Genomic DNA, 18,008 nt, shown 5'->3' on the forward strand with positions numbered 1-18,008 from the left:
CTTTGTCAGCATCTTTCGTGAATCTTCTGTCTTGTACGCATTCAAACCCCTCCAAATCTTCCCACCCACACGACGCAAAACAAACCCAAATTTCATCACTTTTACGCACCCAAAAACATCACTCACACACTGCAACCCCATTTCCCCCTTTGATCCTTCCTTACCTTTCACGTACCGGAAATACAGAATAAGCATGGCGGAAAGGAAAGAATATGCATCGGATTGCGGTGATGAATCCGAATCAGAGTATGAAGTGACAGAGAGTATGTATGAAGAAGAGGGCGCTGCTGGCGGCGCCGATGGACCTGAAGGAAGAACTTATCAACAATGGCCGCAAAGTTTCAGGTGTGTTTTTACATACAACATTTATGTACATATCCGCCCCGGGAATGATTAGAGTAATTTTTTTTCTTTTTTTGTTTGATCGATGATCATTAGATAATAGCATTGGTTGATATGGTTATAACAAACAAAAAGTTAGAACTTTATTTGGGAGAGATTCAAATATTCAATGGACTCTTTGTTTTCATCCTATATAAGGTGATGAAGGCCTGAAGGCCAAACAACCAATTATCATGGACTAGGGTTCACATTGCAATATGACCTGGTTCAATATACAGAATTCATGTTCATAATATTATGAACATAAGTTCTGTGCATTATGAATATGAATTCTGTATATTATATAATTGAGGACATATAAACACTTAATGTCATACACCAAATTCATGTTCATTGTGTCATGTTTATGTGTGTGTATTATGAACATGAATGATGTGCATTATGAAGTCAAATTCTAGACCAGGGTACATAGTGCACTCTGGTCCAAGATATAATTTGCCCCACACAACAAGGTTTGAGTTGAGTTGAGCGTTCATGTGTTATATTGGAGTATGAAATGTATTTAAAATTTAAAGTGGGGTACAGAAATGAAGGAACAAAGTTACTTTAAAATGTATATGTATATATGATTTGCAGAAACTTTATCCAGAGATCACATATACGTATGCTGATTCATGTGGCTATGGTTTGTGGAAGTTGTGAAAAAGGGGTCTTCTAAATCTGGTCATTTTTTGGTTTGAATTCCAGGGAAGCAACTGATATCTTTTCAATTGCTGCAACTCCTAATATGACATCTGTAATTCGCGGAGCGAGTATTTTTTCGAGTTTTGACTTCACTAGTCATGGCAACTTGGATGCTACTGGGAAGGTTCCATTGTTGCCTGACCTTGAAAAAGTATTTCAAAGAAGAGACTCTGCGAGGCCGTCGAGGGTACCCTCGAGAGTACAGCCTTCATTCTCACAGAGGTCAACATTGCATAAGCAACCAACTGGGGAACTTCCCATTAGCTATGGATGTACACTGGTTCAAACTATTTTCAATGGTTAGGAACTTTAATTATCTGTTTCTTGGTGTTCCCAGTTATTGTTAATCGAATTACTTCTCTATTTCTATTTGGTCGTTCAAGATGTTGTTTTTCTATGGAACAGGCGTAAATGTTATGGCTGGGATTGGACTTCTTTCAACAGCATTTACCGTGAGAGAAGCTGGTTGGGCAAGTATAGCAGTGCTTGTTCTTTTTGCCGTTGTCTGTTGTTACACAGCCACTCTAATGCGGAGGTGTTTCGAAACCAAATTTGGTATCTGGACCTTTGCTGATATGGGAGAAGCTGCATTCGGGAAATTTGGGCGTATATTAGTATCTGTAAGTAGACTGAGCTCTTAGGTGATGAAGCATATAAGAATTTATCACTTTTGTCCATCATTTGGTGCATTTCTCCTTCTATGTGATTAGCGTTTTATTCCAAAACAATTTACCTATCTTTGTATCTTACTATTGCAATTCCTACATACAGTTTTTAGGTCTCTAAACAAACTAATATGTATATGTATTAATGTACAATAAGTATTTGACATTATTTCTCTATTCTTGATTTGATGCAGATCCTTTTGTACATGGAGCTATACGTAAGGGCCACGATTCCTATAACCTTTGCAGATTGCTTTGACTGAGTGTAATATCAACCTAATTTCTAATTCACATTCTTTTACTGCAGTCATCTTGCGTGGAATATGTTATTTTGGAGGGTGATAACCTTACCAGGTTATTCCCAGGAGTGAAGATTGATTTTCCGGGTTTCAAATTAGAGTCTGAGAAAATATTTGCAACCCTCGCGATCCTTGTCATTCTCCCAACATTATGGTTGAAGGATTTACGGCTGATCTCTTATCTTTCAGGTTCTTTTCTTGTTTCATGACTTCTAGTNTAATTAAAGATATATAAAGATAATTATTAATACGTCATATAGTATAGCTGTCAATTATTGAGCAATCAAAAGTAATTATAATTTTGTTTCTTTCGAAACAAATTATAATTTTGTTTTGTTACGTACTATAGACTATAGTGGCACCCCGGTAGACAAAAATTATAATTCAGGGGAGTAGGAGACCAGAAATTGAGTGACGAAAAAAAAGACATAAAGATTGGATCGAACCCTGTTTCTTTGCTGTCGCTTTGTCAGCATCTTTCGTGAATCTTCTGTCTTGTACGCATTCAAACCCCTCCAAATCTTCCCACCCACACGACGCAAAACAAACCCAAATTTCATCACTTTTACGCACCCAAAAACATCACTCACACACTGCAACCCCATTTCCCCCTTTGATCCTTCCTTACCTTTCACGTACCGGAAATACAGAATAAGCATGGCGGAAAGGAAAGAATATGCATCGGATTGCGGTGATGAATCCGAATCAGAGTATGAAGTGACAGAGAGTATGTATGAAGAAGAGGGCGCTGCTGGCGGCGCCGATGGACCTGAAGGAAGAACTTATCAACAATGGCCGCAAAGTTTCAGGTGTGTTTTTACATACAACATTTATGTACATATCCGCCCCGGGAATGATTAGAGTAATTTTTTTTCTTTTTTTGTTTGATCGATGATCATTAGATAATAGCATTGGTTGATATGGTTATAACAAACAAAAAGTTAGAACTTTATTTGGGAGAGATTCAAATATTCAATGGACTCTTTGTTTTCATCCTATATAAGGTGATGAAGGCCTGAAGGCCAAACAACCAATTATCATGGACTAGGGTTCACATTGCAATATGACCTGGTTCAATATACAGAATTCATGTTCATAATATTATGAACATAAGTTCTGTGCATTATGAATATGAATTCTGTATATTATATAATTGAGGACATATAAACACTTAATGTCATACACCAAATTCATGTTCATTGTGTCATGTTTATGTGTGTGTATTATGAACATGAATGATGTGCATTATGAAGTCAAATTCTAGACCAGGGTACATAGTGCACTCTGGTCCAAGATATAATTTGCCCCACACAACAAGGTTTGAGTTGAGTTGAGCGTTCATGTGTTATATTGGAGTATGAAATGTATTTAAAATTTAAAGTGGGGTACAGAAATGAAGGAACAAAGTTACTTTAAAATGTATATGTATATATGATTTGCAGAAACTTTATCCAGAGATCACATATACGTATGCTGATTCATGTGGCTATGGTTTGTGGAAGTTGTGAAAAAGGGGTCTTCTAAATCTGGTCATTTTTTGGTTTGAATTCCAGGGAAGCAACTGATATCTTTTCAATTGCTGCAACTCCTAATATGACATCTGTAATTCGCGGAGCGAGTATTTTTTCGAGTTTTGACTTCACTAGTCATGGCAACTTGGATGCTACTGGGAAGGTTCCATTGTTGCCTGACCTTGAAAAAGTATTTCAAAGAAGAGACTCTGCGAGGCCGTCGAGGGTACCCTCGAGAGTACAGCCTTCATTCTCACAGAGGTCAACATTGCATAAGCAACCAACTGGGGAACTTCCCATTAGCTATGGATGTACACTGGTTCAAACTATTTTCAATGGTTAGGAACTTTAATTATCTGTTTCTTGGTGTTCCCAGTTATTGTTAATCGAATTACTTCTCTATTTCTATTTGGTCGTTCAAGATGTTGTTTTTCTATGGAACAGGCGTAAATGTTATGGCTGGGATTGGACTTCTTTCAACAGCATTTACCGTGAGAGAAGCTGGTTGGGCAAGTATAGCAGTGCTTGTTCTTTTTGCCGTTGTCTGTTGTTACACAGCCACTCTAATGCGGAGGTGTTTCGAAACCAAATTTGGTATCTGGACCTTTGCTGATATGGGAGAAGCTGCATTCGGGAAATTTGGGCGTATATTAGTATCTGTAAGTAGACTGAGCTCTTAGGTGATGAAGCATATAAGAATTTATCACTTTTGTCCATCATTTGGTGCATTTCTCCTTCTATGTGATTAGCGTTTTATTCCAAAACAATTTACCTATCTTTGTATCTTACTATTGCAATTCCTACATACAGTTTTTAGGTCTCTAAACAAACTAATATGTATATGTATTAATGTACAATAAGTATTTGACATTATTTCTCTATTCTTGATTTGATGCAGATCCTTTTGTACATGGAGCTATACGTAAGGGCCACGATTCCTATAACCTTTGCAGATTGCTTTGACTGAGTGTAATATCAACCTAATTTCTAATTCACATTCTTTTACTGCAGTCATCTTGCGTGGAATATGTTATTTTGGAGGGTGATAACCTTACCAGGTTATTCCCAGGAGTGAAGATTGATTTTCCGGGTTTCAAATTAGAGTCTGAGAAAATATTTGCAACCCTCGCGATCCTTGTCATTCTCCCAACATTATGGTTGAAGGATTTACGGCTGATCTCTTATCTTTCAGGTTCTTTTCTTGTTTCATGACTTCTAGTAGAAGGATCTGTTCCGCCATGCCATATCATAACTTTTTTTTTTTTTTTTTTTTTAATGTTGCAGCTGGAGGGGTGCTTTCAACAGCTATAGTGGTTCTTTGTCTACTACTTCTTGGTACAGCAGATAATTTGGGATTTCAGCATACAGGTCAAGCGGTAATCTGGCAAGGTATTCCATTTGCAGTTGGTGTCCATGGTTTCTGCTATTCAGGGCACTCCGTTTTCCCGAATATCTACCACTCTATGGCTGACAAAACCCAATTTACAAAGGCTTTAATTATATGGTATGAACACCGTGTCGTTCTTGGGATTTTTCGACTTTCATTTGCCTGTCTATTGTCTAATGCCGGTTTTGATTGTGGCGCAGTTTTACTTTGTGCGTTCTCATGTATGGTGGCGCTGCAGTCATGGGATTTATGATATTTGGTGACGACACAATGTCACAGATTACTTTGAATATGCCAAAAGATTTAGCTGTTTCTAAAGTTGCAGTATGGACAACAGTGAGTACTTTTCGATCTGGTTCCCCCGTTTTTTTATTCCCTTAGTTCCGAGATTTACCGCAATACTAATTCCATAATTCTCACTCTATGCAGGTTATAATCCCAATCGCCAAATATCCTTTTCTTTAGTCATTTCATTAAAATCATGATTTTTTTTTTAGTACTACTGACTCTGTTACAATATAGTATATGTTCATAATTAAAATCATGATTTTGTCATACACTGTTGTTGGTAATTCTTTGGCCTGATTCCTTAATGCTTCCCAAATATGCCTTGCTAATGAATCCATGTGCTAGGAGTATCGAAGAACTTCTGCCTCCAAGTTTGGCTGGCAACTTTTGGTGTTTTGTTCTGCTAAGGACTGCACTCGCCATATCTACTCTTTTTGTTGCTTTTACGGTGCCCTTTTTCAGTAAGTAACATCATCTTTTCTTCCCCGCTATCAAACTCGTGTCTTATGATACTTTTCTTGAACTCCTTCCCTTACTTACAGGTACTATGATGGCTCTTGTTGGTTCTCTCTGCAGTGTACTTATGGTAAGTATTATATATCCTCGTTTTTCGGTTGATAAAGACTTATTAGCTCTTCTCCTCGAAAACGAAAGATCGAAAAGCTGATTGAATGAGACTTGGCTTTGCTGCAGGCATTGATAATGCCATCTCTGTGCTTTCTGAAAATTGTGGGTGATAAGGCAACAAGTAGACAGGTAAAGTTGTTTTCTTTCGAGTTTTCGATCTGCCTAGCTGTGATGATTTCCACCATTAACGAACTGCAATCGTGTTCAGGTCACGTTGAGTATTGCAATCGTAATTTTGGGCATAATCTGTGGTGGCGTTGGGACTTACAGTTCAATAGCGCGGCTCGTGGAGAAACTCTGATGCAACAAACATCCCAACAACAGCTTTCTTGTGTTTGAGGTTCTTATGTAGACACTTTCACAATCCTAGATTGATTATTATTGTACCTTTAACATGGCCATATATGGTTTAATGTAGACTTTATACAAGTGTATTGTTTTCACCTCTTCAATTGTCTTTCTTTCCATGTTTCTCTTTAGCAAATTTTAATGTAGACTTTTTACAAGTGTATTGTTTTCACCTCTTCAAACAATAGCGAATTGTCTTTCTTTCCATGTTTCTCTTTAGCAAATTTAATTAAGCGCTTGAATGTTCGGAGATTTGGAAACCAAGTGGGCATTATGGGTAGTTATCTAGTTTGTACATGAATTAATTTCTTTGTCAATGTGAGTGGTAAATGTAAGGGGAGTTTAGCAATATTTTTTTATTTTTTTTTGAAAATAAAGAAGCTAATTAATTAATCATAAGTTGAAACGTTTATAATAAAGATTGATGGAATAGTTAACCATTCCTTACAGTCAGATATAGAAACAATTTCCCTAGCATAGAAAACTTGATTCGCAGACTGTTTCACAAATTTGAAACTGAATTCTTTGAAGGAACTTAAAGCTTCTTTAATGATTTGGTCAAACGCACCCAAGACTAACACATGTTGAATAGTCTTGCACACCACTTGAGTATCTATTTCCATTTTTTATCCATTGACAATATTTTCATCGCCATTCTTCTATCCATTGACCATGATCCATACAATAATGATTGTCAAGTGGCACGTGGTGACTCTCTAAAATGGGAGGTCATGAGATTGAGCTTTAGTGAATAATGTGGATACTCTATTTATGATAGACAATCCTTCTTTGTTCTTAGAATTGAAAACTTAATATTTTCCGTACATTATTAATTTTTTAAAGAATTACTGTCGAATTTATTTTTTGGCATCGCATTTTCCGAAATTCATAGAATAATCCATAATGTATTTTTGTCAAAGTCTTAAACAAAACCTCTCCTAAAATATAATTCACCAGGATTCACGGTAATTACGTGTTGCCGTGTTGGTGGGACGTGGAGTCATCTTTTCTTCATATATATATATATATATATATATATATATATATATATATATATATATATATNATATATATATATATATATATATATATATATATATATATATATATATTCAAATAAAAACTCTTCCTGATGTAAGAACTAGAAACCCCGCCATTTATTTAGTGTGATCTAAGGTTTATGTTTAAATTAATTAACTAGTATAGAGAGGGATGGTAGATGAGTAACACAAATGAAACCACAAAGACTATGTTTGACAAATTTGACTGAAAAGTTATAAGTTAAAAGTTGAAATCTGAAAAGCGGTTAAGCTAGCTAGCTTGTAAATATAATTTGATTAATTTAAGAAAATATAATTTAACTTATAATTATTTATTATTTATATGTTATAGTTATCATGTTAATTAAATTTCTACCCAAAAAATCAGTTACATGATCATGATTTGATTGAATCATTGGACATAATGTATGTAATTATAAAAATATGTAATGTAAGAAAATGATTTATATAAATATACAACATATGTACAACTCGTATTTTTTTTTTTTTTTGAGTACTACACGTATTATTAGTCTAGTTAGTTATGATAGAGGCATAGAGGTATATTAGATTGAGAGTTTAGGAATTCAACTGTTCTTATGAACAAAACTGTTAAATACTAAATCAATTAAACTTAAAAAAAATTAAATTAAAGAGTATATTTAGATAAAATTTGGGAGTTGGTCAGTTGGGTGAGTACTGAGTACCCGCTGCTGGTTACACAAGTTAGGCTAATTTTTTTTTTTAAATCATGATTATGTATAATCATGACAAATTATTATACCATAAATCACGGTTATCTTTGCATTATGAACTATGATCGAAAACTATATTCAAATATTATACACATGCAAATGCAGGACAAATATTATGTGAACTCACCGTTCACATTAGCAAGTAACCTGATGAAATTGATGGTAACCTGCTATCATGTGAAATTGCAGGCATTTGGAATGTTCAGTGACCTAATTGCACTTTTTTTTGTTCAATAGTCTAATTGCACTTTCAAGTTAGGTTTCGTGGTCAATTTGAACCGTATTCGTATTTTTTATTTTTGAAACACTCTCACCCACCCATTTAAAATGGTAATAGAGGTGTCTTCACAATACTGACAAATACATAATATGTTAATTATAATAAATACATCGTATATAATTTATTAACTAAATATATATAATATGTCAATTACATGTACATAATTTAAACCAGTCGTTATACTGTGGACTGTGGGTCATGGTTGATACTGCAGTTGTGTTGAACTGATACTGCAGTTGTGTTGAAAGGGAATTGCAGTTGCACGGAACAAAGGCCGTTTCATCCGTCTGGAATTGCAATTGTGTTGAATTGATACTGCAGTTGTTTTGAACGGATATTGCATTTGTTTTGAACGGATACTGCATTTGTGTTGAATTGATACTGCAGTTGTGTTGAACGGATGAACGAACTCTGTTTCGCGCAACTACAGTTTTCTTTCAACACAACTGCAGTATCTGTTCAATACGATTGCAGTATCAATTCAACATAACTACAATATCAGCCATGATCATGGTCCACAATGCATTCTGGACCAATACAATTTGCCAATTTAAACATCACCCACCATTTAATCCACAATATAACAATTGGGGCATCATGGCAGCCTTCGCCGTCCATTGTAACAGCCATGACTATCTTTTGGACGGCCATGGATCATGGATGTTCACAACCATGTTTATTTTATTTAAAATAAAAATTTGTTTACAAAAATAAAATAGTATATATGACATCTATGTATACAATTATATTACACGTAAAAGTCACGTCAAAATGACACGCCATAGAAAATAATATAAAAATAATAATGTGATATTAAAATTTTTGTCAAAATTTGATAACTAATGTGACATATTTTTATAATTCAATAGTGCGTCAACTATTATGTAATATGATAATATCTTTATTCTAACTTTTTAAAATTAAAAAAAAATCCAATCATATTTCCATTTTAGGCATAGTTGTTTTGTAAAAGTAATACTCCGTATATTCTTAAAATTATTTGTTTGGGGGGGAATAATAGAGCCAAAAAGAGAAAATCGTAACTGACTTGAAGAACGCAGAATTGAGTGCGTGAGTCACACACACCATCACGTCTGGCGCATCCCCATCCCATGTTGCTCCGGTTCATGCGCTGATCTCTCTCATAGCGTTGCCCTCCTTCCCTACCCACATTTTCTCTCTCTACACTATGGGGCGATCTCAGGGAAAAGTTAGCAAAACATTTCACATCCCAATGAGGTGATTAAAGTTTCAAAAATTGGGTGTTTCACGAGGAATACAACATGATTATGATTCTTCGCCGCAGATTCTGATATATTTACTATATATTTACCAATTTCTGCGAGGAAGATCTCTTCTGTGTTCGCTAGCTGTTTGCTTAGCAGGAAGAAATGTCTGAATTGGTGGCTCGGACTGGTAGGCAACAGCAACGGTACCACGAAGGCTTTCGCCTCATCGCCGGGTGCTTTTCATCTCTATGCATTCATTTCATTTCCGTTTTTTTTTCTTCGATTTGTTTGAATTTTTATTTGTGCTGAAATGTGTGTTTCCTCGCTGCTGAAATTTTTGTTGGAATCGCAATGTTGTTTTGTTTTTTGCTGGGATATCTCGTGGTTCGGATTCGGGTTGTTTCGGGAATGGGATCTCTCGAGGAACTTGTACTATTTGCAGGTGTTTTTTGGTTGAGGGAAACGGTGGTAAAGAGAATGCTGATAGCTATAATGGTCAAAAGATTCTGTCATTTTCTTTCTTTTCGTTCAATTGTTTTTTGCTCGCCACCCTGACCTTTGGTACGCTAGAAATCAAGGGCTGAATAGATTATGTCCGGAGTTTGATCAGTTTGACCTAGCCTGTTCAGGCAGGTATATATACCTTTGTAAAAAACTAAAAATGAAACAGTGTTTGCTGGTAAGGATGCCACTATGCAAGAAAATCTGCATTCTCGGATAGTATAAGGGCAGTCCTTATTCCAGAAGATTCAATAATGTTAAAATGAATCTAAAATGCTTGGAAATTGAAATTTTTGGATGGTTCATCCTCATGTAGTCATTTACATGGGTATTAAAAAGAGGCAGGGTAGTTGAGGAATGATTTTTAGGCTAAGAGACGGGGTTTTGCTGACTTTGTAAGTTTGCCAATGGTTTAGCGTTTGTAAGGACACTGCTAAATAGGACGTCTAATTGTCTATGTCAAATATACATAGAAGAAAATGAAAATGAAAGTCTAGAGGTCAATGCTAGTGTGTCAAGATTACTAAAACATGGTCAAGTCCCAATTGAACAAATCATACCGAGTGATCTGTAATGGTACATTACAAATGCTTGGTTTAGTGTATGGCATAGACTTTGTGATTAACTCGTAGGTTTTATTGCTGTTCCTCTCCGTCTGAGCATTGCTTTCTCGACTGGGTTATTATATCTTCACCAATTGCCTCCAGTGTTTAATTGATGTTTACAAACATGAATTAGGAAACAGGATATGTAAATATCTTAGGTTTTTTTTTTTTTGACTCTGTTGCTTCTTGCAGGTGTATTCCTTTTAAGTTTAGAGACGTAGAAGAAAATGGTGGTGACATCTCCAGGAAAGTTGTTGAAGTGCTTATGATAAACTCAACTAGTGGACCTGGTCTTCTGTTTCCTAAGGTAAACATGAATGTTGCCTTTAAGGTCCAAACAACATACTGTTGCAGTTAGCATAAATGAAATTCTTCTCATTCATATGTAATTACAGAGCGTAAAATCCTCTTGAGACTTTAGTTATTTTGGCTTTCTACTCTTTTGCATTACAGTTCTAAATTTTTAATCTTAGTACCTCTTAGATTTGGAAAGAGATGATTTTGATGGAACTCTTATAGGCCCTATAGAGGACCAGAAGTTTGATACACAGCTACTGGATACAAATTTTTCCAATGGTATTTTCTTCAAGAGGGTCAAAATAAGCAAATTATACTATGGATCATGGTGCACCTTGCATTGTAGACCTTAGTCCAAAATGACATTTAGATTATGTGTCTACCATTAACATATCATGTGCTTGTAAATAAATTGAAGGCAGATAATATGTTAACTGCATTGTGCCTACAACAATGAATATATTATGTGCTTGCAGTTAACATATTATTTGCCTTCAATTTATATATAGACACAATGGCACATAATCTAAATGTCATTTACTCATTTTGGACCAGGGTTCACAATGCAGGGTGGACCCTGGTCCATGGTTAACAATTTGTCAAAATATGTTCTATGGGAAAATAAATGCATTCTTATATTCTTCCCTTGGACTTCATTCTTTGATGGTCTTGTGGGATATAATAGAACTACCTAAGATCAGATTTGGGTTTACTATTGAAATTGTTTTCTTCAAAATTACTCAGTAGTATTCCTACTATTCTCTTAGGCTCTATCTCATTCAGTCAATTGAAAATATATATATATATATATATATATATATATATATATATATATTTGTTAAATAAATAACAATTAAAGCTCATTTAACAACTTTTTGAAACCCAATGCAGTTTCACATCACTTCTTTTATACTTTTTGTGTAAAGCAACAGAGAAGTATATGCATTGGCACACAGCTAGTAATGTTTTTGCTTGTCTTCAATATATAGGGTGGGTGGGAAAATGATGAAACTGTTGAGGAGGCAGCTATGCGTGAAGCCATTGAGGAGGCTGGAGTTCGTGGGGATCTAGTGGTAAGCTTCAAGATTCTGTTGCATCACTTCATCTATAAAATCCAAATGAACAATCTGGTATTTTGCTATCTTTTGTGGTTGAAACTTGGAAAGTCTCTCATTTTGTAATGATGTTCATCATGACATAGAGACATTCACGCACACGCACCCACAAGAGGAAATGTAATGAATTCATATGAATTGCTTGACAAATCAATAGCATTTATAGAGATCCAATCCTATTGCCTCTGATCTACATTTTTGCAATGATTAAAGGTGTTCCTCATTACAGTATTTGTCTTGATATTCAATGAAAGTGAGTCTTCATTTCATTTCATTTCACGAGCATTTTGTGATTCCATTGTTCCTGATTTTGCGCCTCTATATTCTACATTTTCAGCATTTCCTGGGGTACTACCTATTTAAAAGCAAGACGCTTCAGGATGAGTTCAGTCCAGAGGGTTTGTGCAAAGCTTCCATGTTTGCTTTGCTGGTGAAGGAAGAGCTCGAGTCTTGGCCAGAGCAGAGCCTTCGGCAAAGAAGCTGGCTGACAATCCCAGAAGCAATCGAGTGTTGTCGGCACCCATGGATGCGAGAGGCCCTCGAAGAAGGTTTCTTGAAGTGGCACGACAGCGGTATGGAAAGTACAATGAATAAATGCGAAGACTAGGCTTTCTCGTCACCTATATATTGAATGGTTTTAGATGTTTAGTGAAGGCACCACCCACTTTTAGCGGAACTAGACAGTGTGACCTATGAAAGAATCTGCAAATAGAGTCTTATGTTTTAGGTTTTCAAAACCTGTTTTTGGTGTTCTTTGGTTCCGTGCTATATGCTGATTGACGATGATGATTGGGAGGGAGGAAAGAGAAGAAGTAGCAGTTGAAATAGAAACTCAGAAGAAAAGAAATTTATTAGAACCATTATTGCATCTTTTACTTCTATCACCAAATGCTGTTGACTCTCCAAATTTTTCAAATCAACACTCACAAAACGACAACCACCTCATTTTTGTTAGATACATGCTCTGTTTGGTAACATAGTTAGTTTATCAGTCAATTTTAATTTATTTGATCACTATTAGGTGTTTAACTTGGTTAAACATTTAATATAAGTGTTTGATTAATTAGTTTTTTTTATATAATTGTTTATTGTTTCAAAATGCTAAAATTCAAAACGCTGTTCAAAATAGTTTTTTTCGATCAGCTTTTGAGAAAGTTATTTTGCATGTAATCAGCTAATAGTTAATTTACCAAATATCTTTATACAATCAATTAGGGCTATTAACTAGTCAAATTTACTAATTCAATCAGTTAATTGCTAACAGTTATTTACCAAAACACCGGATATAATATTACATGTAATCAATCACTATCAGCCAAATAACATACTAAACAAAATCTAAATATTTAGTATTGTGGCACTAGAAAAATGTCAATTATACCTAGAGAACGCCAGCAATGTATCTAGGAAGAGGTCTTTATTTATAGGAAAAACATTAAACATATATACATATACATATATAGACATCTTAGTCAGACAAGGATCAAGACATTCTTTAAAACTGTCCTTCCTCTTATGTGAATTAGCTATCCTGGATCACGAGTCAGGATTGAAATTCTTTAAAACTCTGCTTACTCGATCTTATATGAATTAGGTATCCCACCTCAGATAATGAGTCAAGACAATCTTCACTTTTTCCGCTTCTCTCTTGCATCTTGTATCAGCCCATACTATAACCCAATAACGTCATTGGAATTGATCCCATGTATGAAAAATCTATATAAATCTCTTTAAAATTGAGATTACATTATCTCTGGTAAACACAATTGAAAATCTCTAAAATTATGTAATTATATACTTGAAATAAATGTATACAGTACATTCATTGTAGAATTCTGTAGCAGAAGGAAAAAATGGGAAAAAAAACATGTCATACTCAACCATTCTTTTATGAGGAATCAGAATGAAGACAAATTAAAGACATCTGGTCCTAGGCATATATACTGTACAATACATACACGTTACAGAACTAGTTGGGTGCGTGCTTAATTGTGTGATATATATATGATATATGTTCAATGTCACGTACTAAACCTGCAGGTGAGCTCTCGTTTTCGAGCAGTGACTTTCAAATTGGGTAAGGTTTGCTTTTAAGATTTTCTCTTGCCATGTATCTTCACAACCTTCCAAACCCTAGAAAATGAAACAAATTAAGTGGACACACCACACCTCACAAACTTTATCCCCGCCCTTGTCTTGTCCATTGCCAAACGTTGGAAACCCGCCCACAAGGCCACAATACATACCCATTATATTGTATACCCTCAAATAGTAGCTACGAATTTCTCTCGTCATTCAAAAAAAAGTAAAGGATGGATTAAATTTGTGTGCTCTTCTGATTATGTATCTTTCTATACCGGAATACAATAATTTTAAGGCTTAGGGATCAGACTAAGGATCCCAGGCTCACTTCGGTCCCAAATAATCTTTCTACGTACTTCTCTATTTTTCATTCTATGGCCATAGTTGTCTCTGTATATGTACTATATAGTATATACGTTATATGTAGTGGGTTTTGACTCTCATGAGGTTATGATTTCCAGGCATGTTATAATTTGTGTCATGCTTAGCTTATTCGTTCATTCCCTACAAACACACTATATTATTCATTTTAATATATGGAGGGATAAATAGCCCAAACACTACTGCATAGTAATTACATTAGGCAGTCTCGATCTATATATTGCTCTAGGATTAGGGTTAGCTTTCACTCCAAATTTTTTCACATGCATTGACCTCTTAACGAAAGCACAAATAATATTACATTTAAATCAAGTGTCTAATTTTGCCATAAAAACTAATTTCATAAATAAATATTTAGTCCCAATTTTAAGTATCACTTCACAATCTCTTGTAAAATCCAAATAAGAATTCCCAATTAATCATTTACATATAAAATCTACTCCAGAACAAAAATAACAATGCTTAAACATATACCACGTACTAGGTACAGGTCATAGAATCTCCAGCCGACAATCCCTATTGAGTAGTCCTCAAAATAAAGTGTGCTAAATTTTATATATATATATATATATATATATATATATATGATTATTAATACATCCCTATATATTTGAACTATTTGGTAATTATTGTTCCCTTTTTTCTCAGATAATCTTACGTAAAATGAGTTAATTATTTTATATATACACTCAAAAATTGTGGATTGAACTTGTAATATTTCAACTAAACTTAAATTACAAAATTTTCGTACTTTTGAACAATCACAAAAATTTCAACAATCCAAAAATAATCAGAAATTTAGAGTTTTTTTTATTACTTCTTTTAACCAAACCACTATTTATTTGAAGTAATCAGAAATAATTACAAATTCATAGCACAAAACAAAACTGATAAGGTTATATAGAATTTTTGAAAATCTTACAAAGAACCTAAGTTGGATAAACTCCGTTTGGAAACTACGTACATGTTTTACTTTTACCTATAAGGAACAGGTGAAGAAGCTAAAATATAATACTCCATGACAATAATAAACTCATGATTTCTCTAGTTACAAAAATGCAAAATTATATTACACTCAGCTCACATTTTAATTTTAATTATTTGGGGTGGAGGAGGGGGTATAGTACAAAAATCATCAATCATTTTAGCTGCCCGCATTGGTAGCTTAGTCGGTCACAAGGTGATGAAGTTTGAGAAAAAAAGTCCAGGGATAGAGTTTCACCAGCAACAGTGTGGGAGTAACCTGCAACCTCTTAGAGTGAGGGGCTTCTTGTGCACAGTAAGCATGCTCTGCCAAGTCGGGGTGTGGACCTCAACCTATCAGGCCGGGATATAGCCAGGATGTGGACCTGCAAGGGGCTCCTTGTGCGCAGTAAACATACTCTGTCAGGCCTAAGTGTGGGAGCCCTTGCGTTTGGAGATTTCAATCTTTTGGGAGGAAAGTAACAATGTAGCTTGAGGTCTACTACATGTACTCCCATTTTATACTCTATGGCGCGACAAGATATGATTGGGTTATCTTCATCCTGTGGGTCTCAAAGGCAGTGTCAACATCAAACTAAATTTTTGTGTGAGTGAGTAAAAGTAGGGAGTAGGGCAAGTAATATTTCCCGCTTAGCAAGCTTAGCCAAATTGAATAAAATGCAAGTTGGTGTGTGGATAGACTAGTTGCAAGTTGGGTTCCGATCCCTGCCAGCAAGTATTACGGCTTTTTGAATTGACATTGCGATTAAATACAAATAAATAAGACAACAACTCCGTTAATTGTTTCAATAAATTTGTAACTCAAGATAAAATATTATATATCATTCTAATTCACTCCTGAAATTTTGTACACAGAACTTTATTTATCTCCTATATATACATCACGCATTTAATTCCATGCTTTCTTTTAGAAACTAATTAATCAATGCAAAATTATTAGCTGAATCTAGCTTCTTCCATTCTTAGGGTCCCCGCCAGTGTGCAATTGGACAGGACATATGCAATGTATCTAATTTCTGGAAGACAATTGGAAACAAAGAAAAAATGACAACCAAGAAAAAATAACACTTTTTTTTATGTATCTGTTGAAAAATCAGATGATTTAAAAGATAAGAAATGTGGCAGCATCATGAATTCTGATCTTCTGTTAATTTGCTCTCCGTATCTAAATTTTAATATTAATTAGTTAGGATTAAACGTTGTCTATATATGTTTATCTTATTTTGTTGGAATTAATTTAGTGATTTTAGATGGTACTTTGTTAGGATTCTAGTTATCCACACAATTAGAATTCAATCTACCCTATAAAGTATAAACAAAGTCATTTATCATGAATATAATAAAGTATTGAAGTTGAGTTAATTATTGTAACAAAAAAATGAGTCAGTTTTTAAAAAACTCAAGGAAAGTTCTATTGCTATTCTTGTCGTTCTATCATCATTATTGTGGCATATGGAAACCAACCATTATCACATTTTTAACCCAGTGTAACAAGCTAAGCTTATGTCAAAATAATGTGACGGACTCATAAAAAAACACCAAAAGGTAATCTTTATTATCTGACCCGCTCTCAAACCCTTCGAGTCTAGTTAACTAAGCTAAATCAGACCCCAATAAATATTGATCAAAAATTCGTATCAGTAACCTATGAAATAAGAACAAATAAGAGAGACTAGTTAAATTAGTATGCAATGAAGTGAAAAATATATGGATAAAGAATTTAAATTCTCAATTTTAAGAGAAATTAATTACATATATTGATATTTATGACCTACCTGTTTGGGGTAAATGTCATAATTAAATTTGTTTTAGCTAGGGTGCATAAATTAAAGTAGCAGTACGCACTCTCTTCTAAAATGGGTAGAATATATATTAAATTAGAAATGAAAGAAGATTATTAATTATATTTTGATTGATGGAGGTTGCAACCCTAACCTATCCAGCAAAGGTATAGCTAGAAGAGAATAATGAAGAAAGTAGCAAATAAGGAGGCACACGCCGCCATACATATTTAGATTGGTTGGTCGTTGAGTGTACTAATTAAAATTGGATCCATTGATTCATAGCGGCCACATGTTTGAAGGAATGGGGAGTATCCCGGCGGGAAAGCTTTGTTGCAACTGCGGCACATACGCATCCTCGAAAATGAGATTTGAGCTCTCCGATGATGATGATGTAGTGCCTGCAGTCCCAGGATGATGATGAATACTAGGTATTTGGAGGACTACATGCTGGTCTTCCATGGCCACGCAGCTGGCTGTACCGACAACATCATCTTTTTGGCTGCAGATTCCTGCTTCTCTTCCGCCGCCATGGGGCACCGGCGGCAAGTCGTCGGCGTCTTGGCCGGTGAGTTCCTGCACCAGCGCGCGGAATTTAGCGGCGCTGGTGTTTACCCTAACAGGGTTGGAGATGTAGACGACTTTGAGCTGCTGCTGCTGTTGCTTTCTCTTGGGGTTTTTGGTAATGGTGTGTTTATGGCGCCTTTTCTTCTGCTTCTCATCATCCATGGGAACTCGATCAGCTCA

General features: G+C 35.1%; 3 protein-coding genes across 4 annotated transcripts; all 3 read left to right on the plus strand.

Annotated features, from left to right (window-relative positions):
- Positions 1 to 2,259, plus strand: LOC116029509 (amino acid transporter AVT1A-like). The gene is made up of 5 exons (XM_031271561.1): positions 1 to 345; positions 1,090 to 1,385; positions 1,492 to 1,706; positions 1,946 to 1,969; positions 2,059 to 2,259. Exons 1-5 carry the CDS (start codon positions 194 to 196, stop codon positions 2,257 to 2,259), a joined length of 888 nt encoding a protein of 295 aa, XP_031127421.1. The 5' UTR covers positions 1 to 193.
- A 254-nt stretch (positions 2,260 to 2,513) lies between these two features.
- LOC116028650 (amino acid transporter AVT1A-like) lies at positions 2,514 to 6,418 on the plus strand. The gene is made up of 12 exons (XM_031270427.1): positions 2,514 to 2,859; positions 3,604 to 3,899; positions 4,006 to 4,220; positions 4,460 to 4,483; positions 4,573 to 4,753; positions 4,846 to 5,065; positions 5,149 to 5,284; positions 5,378 to 5,397; positions 5,552 to 5,697; positions 5,779 to 5,822; positions 5,930 to 5,992; positions 6,072 to 6,418. Exons 1-12 carry the CDS (start codon positions 2,708 to 2,710, stop codon positions 6,162 to 6,164), a joined length of 1,590 nt encoding a protein of 529 aa, XP_031126287.1. The 5' UTR covers positions 2,514 to 2,707; the 3' UTR covers positions 6,165 to 6,418.
- Positions 6,419 to 9,329: 2,911 nt separating this feature from the next.
- Positions 9,330 to 12,973, plus strand: LOC116030503 (nudix hydrolase 16, mitochondrial-like). 2 transcript variants are annotated; one of them, XM_031272763.1, is made up of 5 exons: positions 9,330 to 9,525; positions 9,637 to 9,748; positions 10,814 to 10,928; positions 11,908 to 11,991; positions 12,371 to 12,973. In XM_031272763.1, the coding sequence occupies exons 2-5, from the start codon at positions 9,678 to 9,680 to the stop codon at positions 12,638 to 12,640; spliced, it is 540 nt and encodes a 179-aa protein (XP_031128623.1). In that variant the 5' UTR covers positions 9,330 to 9,525; positions 9,637 to 9,677; the 3' UTR covers positions 12,641 to 12,973. The 2 variants fall into 2 exon arrangements, with proteins under 2 accessions (XP_031128623.1, XP_031128622.1); XM_031272762.1 differs by having other exon boundaries at positions 9,331 to 9,748.
- The last annotated feature ends 5,035 nt before the right edge of the window (positions 12,974 to 18,008 follow it).

Source organism: Ipomoea triloba, chromosome 9 (genome assembly GCF_003576645.1).
Source record: "Ipomoea triloba cultivar NCNSP0323 chromosome 9, ASM357664v1".
NCBI lineage: Eukaryota > Viridiplantae > Streptophyta > Magnoliopsida > Solanales > Convolvulaceae > Ipomoea > Ipomoea triloba.